The sequence below is a fragment of the Stegodyphus dumicola genome, chromosome 3 (assembly GCF_044657685.1).
Source record: "Stegodyphus dumicola isolate Sdum_Otavi_A_Nest chromosome 3, ASM4465768v1".
In the NCBI taxonomy this organism is placed as follows: Eukaryota; Metazoa; Arthropoda; class Arachnida; order Araneae; family Eresidae; genus Stegodyphus; species Stegodyphus dumicola.
In genome coordinates this window covers 214,950,381-214,964,201 of record NC_140770.1, presented here as the reverse complement: position 1 = coordinate 214,964,201, position 13,821 = coordinate 214,950,381, and the positions used below count along the sequence as shown (strand labels likewise).

General features: G+C 31.9%; 3 protein-coding genes across 9 annotated transcripts in view; 1 reads left to right on the top strand and 2 right to left on the bottom strand.

The window, feature by feature from the left end:
- The window catches only part of LOC118195135 (uncharacterized), a 171,420-nt gene that overhangs the window by 110,431 nt on the left and 47,168 nt on the right, over positions 1-13,821 (top strand). For all 3 annotated transcript variants that reach the window (XR_015040409.1, XM_085813847.1, XM_085813848.1), the window contains one exon: positions 12,288-12,341. The gene's annotated coding sequence lies outside the window, so the exon portion shown is untranslated. The remainder of the gene's footprint in view (positions 1-12,287; positions 12,342-13,821) is intronic.
- LOC118195134 (uncharacterized) lies at positions 1,448-3,264 on the bottom strand. The gene has a single exon (XM_035366390.2). The coding sequence runs from the start codon at positions 3,206-3,208 to the stop codon at positions 2,048-2,050; it is 1,161 nt and encodes a 386-aa protein (XP_035222281.1). The 5' UTR covers positions 3,209-3,264; the 3' UTR covers positions 1,448-2,047.
- The window catches only part of LOC118203893 (uncharacterized), a 233,753-nt gene continuing 233,375 nt past the window's right edge, over positions 13,444-13,821 (bottom strand). For all 5 annotated transcript variants that reach the window (XM_085813843.1, XM_085813842.1, XM_085813846.1 and 2 more), the window contains one exon: positions 13,444-13,603. In XM_085813843.1, the coding sequence (XP_085669969.1) occupies positions 13,514-13,603 (90 nt within the window). In that variant the 3' untranslated portion in view covers positions 13,444-13,513. The remainder of the gene's footprint in view (positions 13,604-13,821) is intronic.

Sequence of the window (13,821 nt, the reverse complement as noted above, 5' to 3'; positions counted from 1 at the left end):
TAGCATAATAAACTGAAAAATGCTTTGTGTCAAGGTTTTCAAATTATTTTTGTTGAGTTTATGATAGGTCATTGAGTCTACTGACGGTTGAACGGTAAAAGCGCTAAACACTGATAGATCAACCTGAGCGCAAATCCCGGCGAAAAAGCTGACAGCATGGAACCTTTCATACTTCCCTCCCCCCCCACACACGTAATGTAAATACGAGCTACTTTCCCTTAAAATGTCCTCCACGAAGACATCCTTCCCTTAGACAGATAGCACTCGTGTACTTTGCCAGAGTCAAAATTACCTAACTTTATAAATTATCTTAATTTTTTCATCAATAACAGTACAATAAAAACATATTTCGTGGATGTAACTGCATGGAATTTTCATGTGGTTTAAGATTTCCTGTATTTAAATCTAAAACTTTACACTATATAACAGAAATCACAGGATAAAAAGAAATATAGTACTATCTTGTCAAAGCAGACACCGCGCTTAGTTCAGACTTAATCGCCCGATTTGTAACATAAAAATTCCAAATGTCGCCAAAGGCTTATGCGATGGCCGTTTGTAGAAGAAAGTAAAGCTAGTTGCAAATATTAATATTATATAATTAATTATGAAGAGTTATTAGTTATAATTAATTATGAAGATTCAAAGAAAATTTTCGTTACCTCAATTCACGCAGAAAAAACATTTCATGGTTGGTATTAATACTTAATATAAACTTGTCCCTCACGTAAACAAAGAATTTGAAAACTTTGTCTAGCGCTACTAACTTAAAGCAAAGAATTTGTAAGGGAGCTGTAATCTAATATTAGTTAAAATAAAATCTAAAGAGAATGTTTCGTCAAAGAATTTTGTTATAGTTTAATTTAAAAAAATCATTAACTATAAAATTTGTTTAATTTAAAATCTAAAAATACAATATTTTAATGATTTTTCAAGTCTTATATGAAAAAAGAATAATCATGTGGTAATTTCTTTGTCATGATATAAAAATTGTGTATTTAATATGAAATTGTTTGCATATAAATAATTTTTTTTCATTATTTTAATTGTGTTGTCTCCACTTTTTACTCTAAAACATCTTCTACATATATTTAATATTTAGCTAATTTTTATAAGAGATGAATTTAATTGCTGATCAGTATTTTAAATTTTCTCCTGTCAAAAAATAAAATTTTCCTTCTGATAAGTTTTTCACAATAGCTTTCACTTCCTGTTTAATACTATTGTATTAAAAGTATATTTTTAAAAATTTCTAAGTAAAAATAATAATGAGTAATTTAAAATGTCTAAAATTTGCGCTAAACCTGCTAAGTAATAAATCAATAATTTATTATTAGAAAAGGTATTTAGATATATTCAGGGAAAAGAAAATTAAAACTATGAATTATTAGAAAAAACTTTAGTAAGAATTTTTAAGTAGCTTTCCAAGTCAGTATCCAAAGTTATCCAGATCTATTAAAATCAAAGCATAATTTCAGATATTTATTTTATGAAATATAAAGTTCGAAAATTATAAAACGTATCTTTAAAATATGCTACAGCTTAGTAGATTTAAGAAGCGTATAAATCGAAAATTAATTCGAAGCAGAGAATTTTATTAAGACGGATTATTCGTGAGCGAATTTCACTTGCACCCTGCGCCATTGCTTCACTGCTTCGCTCAGACTAGGCTAGACGAGATGAATGCAACGATCGAACCGGTTTACATTATGTCTATGGGACCTTTCGTTCTTCTCCCTTACAAATTCTTTGGTTATGTGTCAGATGTTTTTTACTTTACTTTTTAAGAATGTTCCAGGCTTTTCATGAATTCACGAGCTGATATTATGAAATCCTTATTTCTTTACAGAGTGAACTGAATGACACAAATTTTGAATATAACTGTTGTTTATTGCTGCACTAAATTAAAACTTAATTAGTTTCTTCTAATTTTTTTTCAGTAGTTACATATGAAATCCATGTTGCTAAATATTCGTTAGATGTTGTTATTATATTATGTCTTAAAACAGCCAGATAACTTGTAATTAAACACCATTTATAAGACCTTTCAGTTTTTAACAGCAATTCTTCTTGTACTTCTGTGAAAGCCATTTGTTCCATCTGGACCTCTAGGTTGCCGAATAACTACAACTCTCGATCTATTTAACCTTTTCCCATGGCTCATGATATACTGCCTCCTTTGTTTCCATAAATTATTAGCTAAACCATCGCCTTGGTATGTACATGACAGCATTAATTGCTCATCATCAGTTCTTGGGGTTAACTCAGACTCGGATTTCTTGCAAAATTTAAGATACTTTGTAGAATTATTATTTGGTTGCTCTAAATTTAGAATACTTTTCTGAGAATCGCTTGTGAAATTATTCTTCGGATTACTTTCATGTGAGAGTATCATATCTGGCATGTGTACATCATCTTCGAACCTGAGTTTCTGCATATCTTGAGGCGAAAGATTTGATTTGTAATCTGCATTACATTTGTTTCTCTGAATCGGTAGAGGCACAACCATTAAAGCTAGCTGAGGATCATACCTCAATGATCTGACAGCACCATCCACAGTTTCAAATTCAACGATAGCACAATTAGAAGTAGACATATCCTGGTAATATGATAAACATTTCTTTAAGTAATTATGCCTTGAACCATTATCGATTTTCATCAGAGATACTGAAGCAATAACTCCGTATTTTAAAAATAACTTTTTCACATCTTCTTCAGTCATAGTAAGGGGTAAGTTGAAAGCGATCACTGTTCTTCCATCTCCAGTTCCCTCTATATCAGGTAGAGGAGCTATACGCTTAACTTTGGTCTTCTCGTCATTCATTTCTAATTTCTTTGATCTTTGTAAGCTATATGCAACCACTCGCCAATCTTTCGTGAGTGCTTTAACTTTCCTCAACGACGAAATAAGTTTAAGACTGACAAATCCTTCTTTGTTTCTACGAATATGCTTCAATAAGAACTTATCTTTTAAGATATAAAAATCGGAAAATAAATGTTCCACTTGAGTCACTATTTTTTCAGCTAAAATTTCATCAGGAGCTACAAATTCTTTATAGCCTGAATTTGTATCAGAGGCAATATTTTCAATGCTTGCATTATGCGAGATGCTATAGAATTCTTCACCATTAATGTTCAAAAATTCAATCCCTGAAATAAGAGGTTCTAGTTTATTTGTAGGAGATAAAAATACTGATGGATTATCCATTTAAGGTTTTGAAAATAAGCAGCAAATCGAGTTATTCTATGATTAGCAAATATTGATATCTTGTTTAGAATCTAAATTCTAATATTAACACGAGCTGAAGATACGGTTATAATTAAAAACTCACTTCATAAAATTCTAAAATAAATAAAACTTTGAAAGCGCATTTTATGTTATATCACGGCATATAAATTTAATACAGCTAAATACAACTATTGTTTATTTAGTGGCAGGTTCGCAATATTTTTAGTACTGAATTTTATACATGTACATTATAGATTTCGTTGATTAAGGACAAATGTATTAATAGTACACTGTACAGAACAATAAATTAATGAACTTTAAATAAATTTATTAACGAGAGAAAAGGAGTAAAATAAATGATAACGAGTTTCTCTTTTTTGAAAACAAATTCTAATGTTATATCGAACTCTTTTTTTTTTTACTATTGTAATTTGAGCAAAAAGTAAATCGCAACACGAATTTGACAGATGGCTTTTCAGTATTTCAAACGATATCGCCACATGCATATCATTTAAAAATTAAATAAATTATAAAAGAATTCAGTTGTTGACGTGTAGTTTATATTTTATACGTACTTTTTATTATTTTATTTACTTCATGTTTTTCCGTCACTAATAATTGCAGTTTTATTTCTTGGAAGTGAAAACAAAAACAGCTTTCAGAATAAACTAAAAGCACATGTGTTTAGGCTTATTAAAATATTTGTTGTTTATAAGAGAGATATTTTATTTAAGATCCAAACACATTTTCAAATATAAATGATAGTTACGAAATTTGTATATAGATATGTGTTTTTAGTGCAATTATATGTGAAATTGCTGTATTTTTCTGTGTAATGTAACATGAAAACATCTAGAGAGACAAGCTATGACAGAACAATAAGAATAACGGGGCAAGTCCATTTATCATTGAGTAAATGGTATCTCAGTAATTTGACAAGATATCGCCAAGCTGGCATCGGTTTCGGCGACTAAATTATGTCGCCAAATTTAGCGGAAAATCGCCAGTACTCTTCAAACGACGACCATTTGGCGACATTTTTGTCCTGTCCTTGTATCATCGTAATAGGTATTGTAATTGAATGAATGTAATTTATCACTATATTAGCTGTAACCGTAATTCCGCCCTCATATTGCCTTCCTGTAGTTTCGAGAAACAGAAAGTGTTAGAAATATTTCGGCGGCCGCGTGAAATCTATGTAAGGCTGGAGAGAGCATCTGCTCTCGGTTGTTGTTGTTAGTTGCTAGCTCAGCGTGGAGTTCTGAATACTGTCTCCGGTTTAGCTTCGCTCTTTAGCATTACCTTGTGTTTAACGTTCTTAGTAGTTTGAAGTGTAACTACAGATTGTACTCTATGATACTGTGAACACCTGTACGATTATTTCTGTGGAAATTTCCAGAACTCTGAAGTATTTCTTTCGATAAAAAAAGTTTCTCACTCAACCTATTATAGTTATAGAAATAATAGAAGTTATAGAAATTAATTATCCCAAGGCCATAGAATATTTGAAGACTCGTTTTAATCGAAATGACTTTTAAATGAAAGTTCATGTGAGAGAATTGTTAAAATTAGTTCTGAGAAATGTAAATTCCAGTCACTTCTTCTAATAACTTATGTGCATTACATAATACTTTAAAACAATAAATTTCAGGTTCTGGAAACGTTTGCGTCACTACAGTTGAAAGGGCAGCTCTTCTTTATCCTTTAGCTCAGCTTTGTTTGACAGATGAATTTTTAAGAGCCTGTCAGAGAAAAGCAAATATTAACCATTGTCTAGACCCAAAATGTAGAATGGATAGCTTGTTAAAATGTTTTAAATCGGAAGCAGAATCCGAAGAACTCATTTAGGTATGGCTGGTTTGGTTTGCAGGACGATATATCCTATACATTAAATCTATTAAAACAGTTCACGAGCGACCTTCAACGACAGGAAGTTTGTTGAGCGCTCGTATTCCTGCACACAAATGCGTGTTTTGCAGTGGAAAACAACGTTGTTTTAAACCTAAAAAAATGCCATTTGCAGATAATGCAATAACTTTTAAAAGATAACGGGCACTGCTTTCGCTTTTTAAAAGCGCGTCACTGTACAAAAAAAATTAATAATTAAAAATTTCTGTTATGTCCTTGTCACGCATTTTGGTAGTACTGTTGTAATAATATGTGTGTGTGTTTAATTATTCTTGTTTACATGCACACACATACTTGCAGACATAGTCTCCAAATGAAGCTATCGTTGGGTTTCGGCATGTCTTTGGTTTCTCTTTCACAGGGACCAAAAAGCGTGGCAGATGCGTAATGGAAAATTACCCAAATAAATGCAGGAGTTCTGTTAAATTGCAATTTGCCATAAGAATCAGTGTATTTATGTGTTTGTAACTACCTAAAAATAAAACAAATGATAAGAAGCCTGTTTTTAACAGCAATGGAAAAACTAGCAAGCAAGAAAGTTCGATGAGTCTTGATAATAACTCACAAGTACTTTGGTACCATTCTATTATTGGAACCGGGTTCAGATATTGCCGAAAGCTGACGATCGGTGAAAAACACAAAGCATAAAGTTAATCGCCAAAACATTTACGATACGGTTTCGTTGAACAACAACAACCCAAAAAAAAAAAAAAAAAAAAAAATAATAATAACATAACCGATAGTCGTAAAATTAGAAATTTTCAACGTAAATTAAACAACTTGCCAAAGAAATTAAAAAAAAAAAAAAAAAAAAAAAAGGGGGGGGGAGGGTCGGTTAGTGACTTAAGATTAACGCGGAGGCATGGAAATACGAATATCATTTAAACTGTCTGAGAATTAGGATTTGCGTTTTAGGACCGACTTCCGCCAACTCAATTCAATAAGAATCTAATTAGTTATGGTCAATGCCACATTGAAGTTTATTTCGCCATTTCGCATTGCTCCCAAAACTTTCAATAGGTTGCATATGACAACCAGCATCGGGATCGATAAAACTGTATTTATGGTTAACTCAGAAAAGTTCAAATCCGGCCTCATTTTATTCTTTGGTGTCATAACTTTCTCAATAATTTGAGTATATTATACTGCCAAAAAAATTCTTTTCTTCAATAACTTTATGAAAAGTTTTGGCAAAGCGGTTAACTACAGCAACTAAAAAACCTTCTTTTGTTTCTCGACAAATGCCACTGCATATGAACTGGGCGGACACCAACGTTATTCTATCCTTTCCACGCGATAACAAACTTTCGTCAACTTGGACAATATTGCCAGTTTCGCCTATTTTCACTGATGATCTAGACATTAATGTATGGCTTCAGAATTCTCTTATATAACTCTCCCAATCAACAGCAATGCAATGAACAGAGCGTAAATTAGGCCTGAATCTGCTCCGTTACTTTTGAGATAAATCTTTTAAATTCTAGCCGAAGCACATTGGATCCTATACTCTTTCGCATCGAAGTCGCCCGTAACGCCCGTTCATTCAGGCAACGGCAAACCACCCCAACGCCTCGTTTATTTTCTATCTAGTGCTTTCCCCCCTCCACGTTAGTGTATGGCTCATTGGTTTTGCGAGTTGTTAAGAGACATGTCAATCATTCTTTTGAAGCAACTAAAGGAGAAATACGGAAAGCCATTGACGTTCGCAGGTGCAATCCGGCCTTAAGGTGAAACTGCACACAATGGATGAAACCGCAGAAAAACCCCCAAGGGAGAAGCAGTCATTTCACTTAAGTAGGTTATTGTTAATGCTGTAGCTATCTACCAGGCAGGGGGAAAGGAAAACTATTCCAAGACAAATTCGTAAACACGGGCGTTTTCGATGTTTGTTGAAAACAGATTTGGTTGTCTCTCGATGCGAAAGAGTTAAATAAGAGGGCTGCGGCACTTCTTATATGTAACTGAAGCCCAATTTCAGCTGAGTCTTTTGGATCTTGAAAATTTTATTTTAATAATAAGAGTACCTTAAAAACTCATGTTAACTGAATATAATATATGCCGGTTTAAATCTGGCAAATTTGTCCTTTAATAATCAAGAATAAAAAAGCCCCCACCCGTATGTTAAAGGCTTTCTCTCCAGAAAGGGAATGGGATAATTTACGGCAGCGGGTTTTTAGTTCCCAAAAATACTATACGTAGAATTTTTGTAAAGATGTAATTAAATTATAGAGGTAAGAAATAAGGGGAGAGGCTCAAACTCATGCACTGCCTTGAAGCAGTGGCGTACCCCTCTTGCAGACCAAAACATTCAGTGACTTGCCATTAAGTGGTGTGGTGTATTTAATTATGGCAAAGCACACTAGGGCTATCTACCTAAAGGGAGGGATGCCTTCATGGAGGACTTTCTAAGGGAAACTGGCTCGTATACACGTACGTTACACATGGGAAAAACCACTTAAACACACATGCAGCCAGCCCGTTCGCGGGATTCGAACCTTGGACCGAACTACCAGTGTTCAGCGACTTGCCATTAAGATCAATAGGTTTTGACATGATCGGAGGTAAACATATGTATAAATGTATACATTTTCTTTTCCTACAATATTTCAGACCCCTAAGTGTCTGAAAGAGTACATTTTTAAACAACATTTCACTCTGAACGGAATTAAATGTTATACTTTTTCCAGAACAGTTAAATTTGAATGAAATATTTTCATAAGTTTTCGTTAATTACATTAGAAAGAAATTTTGAGGTAATTTGGTTAACGATTACGAAAATTAAAATTAAAGTTTATTGTATTATTAATATTAAAATTACGCATTATTTCTTTTCTATTTACAGAGCTTCTTTCTGAAATGCTCTCTCAAATATCAGACGATTTTTAGCTTCTCAGGCATCTTTTAAATCCAGAGTCACTTTATAATTAATGCTCTGTTCGGTTCATTTCAAATTAGAACATCTTTTATTTTCAGAGTAATATACGTTAAATGTTGCTGCTGATTTACTTAACTCTCTATAAGTATTTCTGAAAGGGATATAAAAATGGCGGTTTTTAATATTATTTAAAATTTGTAACTGAGTTAATGTAAGGAAATAATTCTTTTAATACTTATCAATTTTTTTATTCAACAATACACATTCTAAAAATTCTACTTTATTACTTCCTTAATAACGCAATCTCATAGACTGTGCTTTACAACACCCTTTACTACATTGTTTTCAGTACGAACAATTCTTGCTTAAATAGTTTTATAAATATATTTGTCAACTGAATTTCAATTTATGTTTACAATTAAATGTTAAGTTTATTACACATTTAGATAATATTTACAATAATTTTAAATTTAGGTATAATTAATAACTAGATTTTTTTCTTGGTAACATTCACAGGAGTTTATGAATGAATAAACCTTTCATTTCCAAATACATTTATAAATAATTTAATAAACAGTCACGTATTTTCCTAAAGGCAAATACATGCTTTTTACCAGGATATGCATAAATACCAATATATATTTAATATTTTTCATTTTCTGCATATGCAAATAGTTTATGTGCATTCACTAGATTTTGTTAGTAAATTTACAATAATTTAGCATATATCAGAACTGAATGAAAATTACATATACATTATTTTTAATATGCAAGCACTTTTCTTTTGAGATTCCTCCACGAAAGCATCTGTCCCCTTAGTCAGATAGCTCTTGCATACATTAGCCTATTTAAAAAGCGCATAAATACAAATATTTTAACGTGCATAATTTTATATTTATATTTAGACTCCAAGTTTCACATTTTTAGATACATTCATTATTCATAAAATTCAAATTTTCTAGTAGATATATTTTGGCAGAGCATTCAATACTTCTCTTAGCAATTTTAACTAGCTTAATAGTTTTCTGATAATATAAATAAGAAATATCCATTTCACATTTAAATATTAAATTCATTGTCATCATATCGCAATCTCGATCGCCTTAAGCTGCATACCAACAAAGCTTCATTTTACCAACATTTAAGCTGCATACCAATATTACTTCATTTTTTTGAAACACTTAAAACAACTAATTGATCTAAATTTGCAAATACCTGAAATTTACATATTGCAAGGTAATACAAAATATAACAATATGCATAATGAACAATTCTTATGATGATGATGAGAACAACTCTTGGAGAACATTTTAGGTGGTTCCCATACAATCCGAGCTATTTTTAATCCATGTTTAAAGTGTAAAAAAGTAACAAATATGAAGGCTTTAACAACTGCCTTGCCTGAAGATCGTGTACATAAAGCCAAGGATTCTGAAATTGCAGGTGTAAATTTCACTGCTCTTTTATACCTGAAAAGCTAAGGGTACACAACCCAGGAAAAAGCATGGATATGCCTATTTACATGTGGAGTATATCAAGTAGGCACAGAGAACGACCATCTATAATTTATAGAGACAATGGAAGTAATTTTGTAGCAATAGCTAGTGTTTTAAATAATATTAACTGGGAAAAAATTGAAGTATACAACTCTACAAAAAAGATACGCTGGAAGTTCATTCTTCCCTCTGCATTGGGAGAATTGTTGGAGAGAATGACAGGTGTTCTTAAAGAACTGCTAAGAAGTTATTGGGAAAGCGTTGCTATATTTTGAAGAACTATAAATAATTTTCTTTGACTGTGAAGGAATCATTGACTCTCAACCTCTACCTTACATTTTCGAAGATCCAAGTAATCCAGTTCCTTTGACTCCTAATGTGTTCCTGAATGATGTTGAAGAAGTTGGAGTACCTGATCTAAACTTGGTAGAAGCTCAAGATCTCAATAAATGGCTCATGTATAGACTATGATTGAGAGAAGAGTTACAGTGAAGATTTCGTAGTGAATACTTAGGCTAGCTAAAGATAGTGGCCAATGAAACATTGTTGAAGAAGATAAATGTCTATGGCATCGTATTAATTGGAAGTGATAATAAAAAAACCTTTAGGCCACTTGGAGAGTGATAGAGCTTAGCTCAGGTCACGACAGTTCAATTAGAATTGTACATTCCATGACGGTATTGGGTATATTGTTATGACCAATTCAAAGAATCTATCCATTGGACATCAAGATGCTGCTGAAATAACAGAAGATTTAGCTCAGTCCAAAAATGATGAGAACCAGAAGGCAACAGAAAAGGTAAAAGAACTTAAAGAGACTCTACCAAAACGATCTGCATGTGGTGGTGAGATTAAAACTCCTAACAAACTAAACTTAGAAAATCATTATTTGTAAGGAATTGTAGTAATGTAATTTTTAACCCCTTAACTGCCATGGGTGTATATATACGCCTTTCTCTGCTGATGCATTAACTGCCCCGGGCGTATATCTACACCCTTCGAAAATACTATCATTTACTTTGCGCTGCTACCCGTAAAATTATTTGCAAAGCTTTGGAATGCAACACCACAATGACCTTGACAAAGTATGCGAAAGAGGATACTATTTCAGAGGAGTGTGGGGAGAAATTGGAGAGAGGAATGTGTCTAAAGTGGTGAAAGTAATGACCGTGCGGTATTGACTGGTGTTGTTTGAGTAAAACGTATTTTTTTAAAATTCTGTGTCCTCCATTTTCGTTTACTTTTTATAGTAGGTTCCAGGAATAAAGAAAGATATAATGGATGTTTCAAACCCATTTATCTTTTTTGAACTGCTCATGCTTCATATTGTTACTGAAACTAACCATTTTATAGACGAGTATATGAACTAACAGCTTGCAAACGAAAAATCAAGAACAAAATCGTGACATTCAACCAGTTCAGAAGAAATATATGTTTATTTAGGCATACTGATTTCACAAGGGATAACAGTGAAACCTGATATTACACTTTGCTGGTCTAAAAATAAATTGATCGAAACTCCATTTTAGAGATCTTTTTTATTATACTTTTACTCTAAACATTAAATTTTGTGCATTCATTTTTTTTCTTTTATTCTTTATTTTGTGAAAGTAAACAGTTTTTAGAAAGTAAAACTTGCACTTATTTTCCCCCTAATACATCGCATAAAACTACGCACGACTGTGTGAAAACGTGGCACTGGGAAATGAATCTTGTGCGTTTTCCGCGGCAGTTAAGGTGTTAATAGAGAAAAATTGATACTTTGCTTAAGTATTAGTTTTTTTTGCTTCAGAAAATAGAGATTTTAATGTTAAAATATATATTAACTTCTTTGGATCAAGTTAAATTAAGGTGGGAGAATATTGGTTATTGACGAGCTACACCTTTCGATGCCAATACTCAGCTGCAGCGGATTGACAACATCGTGTTGTTCTTCCACCGTAAGATAGTGGTATATAAAAGTATAACTCGCTACGAACCTGCAATTCTGTAAATAAATTTATATTTTTATTACTCCTATGAAAACTACTTTTTCTTGCCACATAACATAACTTAGTCAAATCTGCTTTACAGAAATTAAATGATCGTAGACTTCTCATAGCAACCGTATATCTTTTGATACTTTGTTGCTATTTCTAGCATTCTTTCTATTCTTATAGTAAGGCTTTAACCATTTAACCTATTTTTTATTGGTGTGCAAAAAAATGGTCTTTATGTCATCCTTTGAAATACTATATTATATTTTTTATTCAAGCTTAAATTTAACAGTAGCCCGGCTAAGTTATTTTTTATGAAATGGTAATTCCAAATGCAATCTTAAATAAAAAGGGATTTATTTTATTTTGTAATTTAACTATTCATCATAAATGTAATCATTTATTAAATTTTTGTTTATCTCCTTACATGCTTTTAAATTTTATTTAAATATTATTTTAATTATTAATTTTATTTATTTGTTTAATTTTTATTTATTTATTACTTTTTCATTATTAATTTTTTGGGCGGTGTTCTGTAAGGCTCTGGCACTTTTGATTTTAGAAATTAAGCCCTGGCAATGATTCATATCAAGCTGATACCATCGAAATTCAGTGGAATTTAATTCTAGAAACCATGAATAAATTAAAGGAATTGCTGTTAAGAAACTGATTCTTGAGCCTTCAAACGAATTTTTAGAACAAAATCCTTTTTTTCCCCCCAGCACGTTATACCTTCACATTTCCATTTCAGTGCTTCCTCTAAATTGAAGAATTTCATTTTATGGCTTTGCATTTTCTTTCAGAGTGAATAATTCCTCATTCCTGAAGAAATTGTGTAGAAGATGTTTCATCATTAGGTAAGTTCCAAATTTTCACATCATTGGTTTACGAACCATACATGGAACTACTACAGTTCCAACGCCACAGGATACATTGTATTCAGTTTGGCAGTCTGCCAGGAGTCAAATAGCAGCTCCATTCACTCCATCACCATCTAATGTTGGTTCCAGCAGAATCATAGATTGTTTAGAAATATCAGTTATCCACAGGATTTTTCTGTGTCGGACGAATTACCACGAGATCATGATCCTGTTTGGATCTTCCCGGACATTAGTTGTTATATTTCACCTGACAATAGAGCCATTATTACTTACCGGCAAAAATTTGCAAAGCTCTAAACAATACCCAGTACACGCTTCCAGCAATAAACTTGGGAAATTATATTGACAGCTTCGTCAAGAATTTCACGGCTGAAATCATTTCGGCTTATGAAAACTCTTTCCCCTCCCCTTAAATTTTACTATATGGAATTTCCTTTTAGTTACTACCTTCTATAGCTCCAATGACAGTAATACCACTTAAATCATAACATGGTTCTGTTCACCTTGGGACTCAGATGCACATTGTTATAGTTGCTTGTAGTTTGCAATATGATCTACAATATGGTGAATAGTTGATTTATTTAAACCATACTCTCTTGCAATTTTGATTTTGGTTACGCTTACTTCACACTCAATTAAACTCTAAGCTAATCACTTATGTTTCTTTTTAATACTTGTAGACTTGATATCATCCTTGTTTCTTTTAGTATTCACTGTAAGGGTTAACAAGGTGAGAAAAAAATACCTATATATACTTCAGGAAAATGCAGGTAGTTACTAGTAAGCAGCGAGCTAATGCTATAAGATAAAAATGAAGTGCTACCTGGAGAATGACAAGTTGAACTAAATGTAATACTGGATATATAGGAAATGGGTAACATATTGTAGATCTAATAATTTAAATTTAGAGTGCGATTATTGGAATTCTGATACCAAGCTATAAGTCATGATAAAAAGTCACAATTCTCCACATAATCCTGTAATTAGATGAATTAATATGTTCAGTACCTTCAAAATTAAAACAGTGTTTACACGAAAATGTACAAAACTTTTCTAGTAAAAGACACAAGAACAAGGCTGAAATGTACAACCTTTTATTTTTATATTTTATTACAAATATATAATTTTAATTAACAAAATAAAAATATTTAAGAAAGAGCTGGGTAATCTTCTGGCAGTAGCAAATAAACACGGCAAATGGGACAGTCACTCTTCTTATTAAGCCACTCACGTATACACTAAAATAAAATAAAAGATTTCTTGAGGTGCAGAAAACTAGATATCAAATCCACATATATGAAGCTATAAAATTTTCAAAATTAAAGTAATATCTAAAATATTATTGAAATTTTTTTAAATAAATGTAGACTATGAATTTCGCAGAATAAAGTTAATATCATGTCTAAATTTACTGATTTGTGAAGATGATGCAAATTTCTTTATGTGCAAGGAGAAA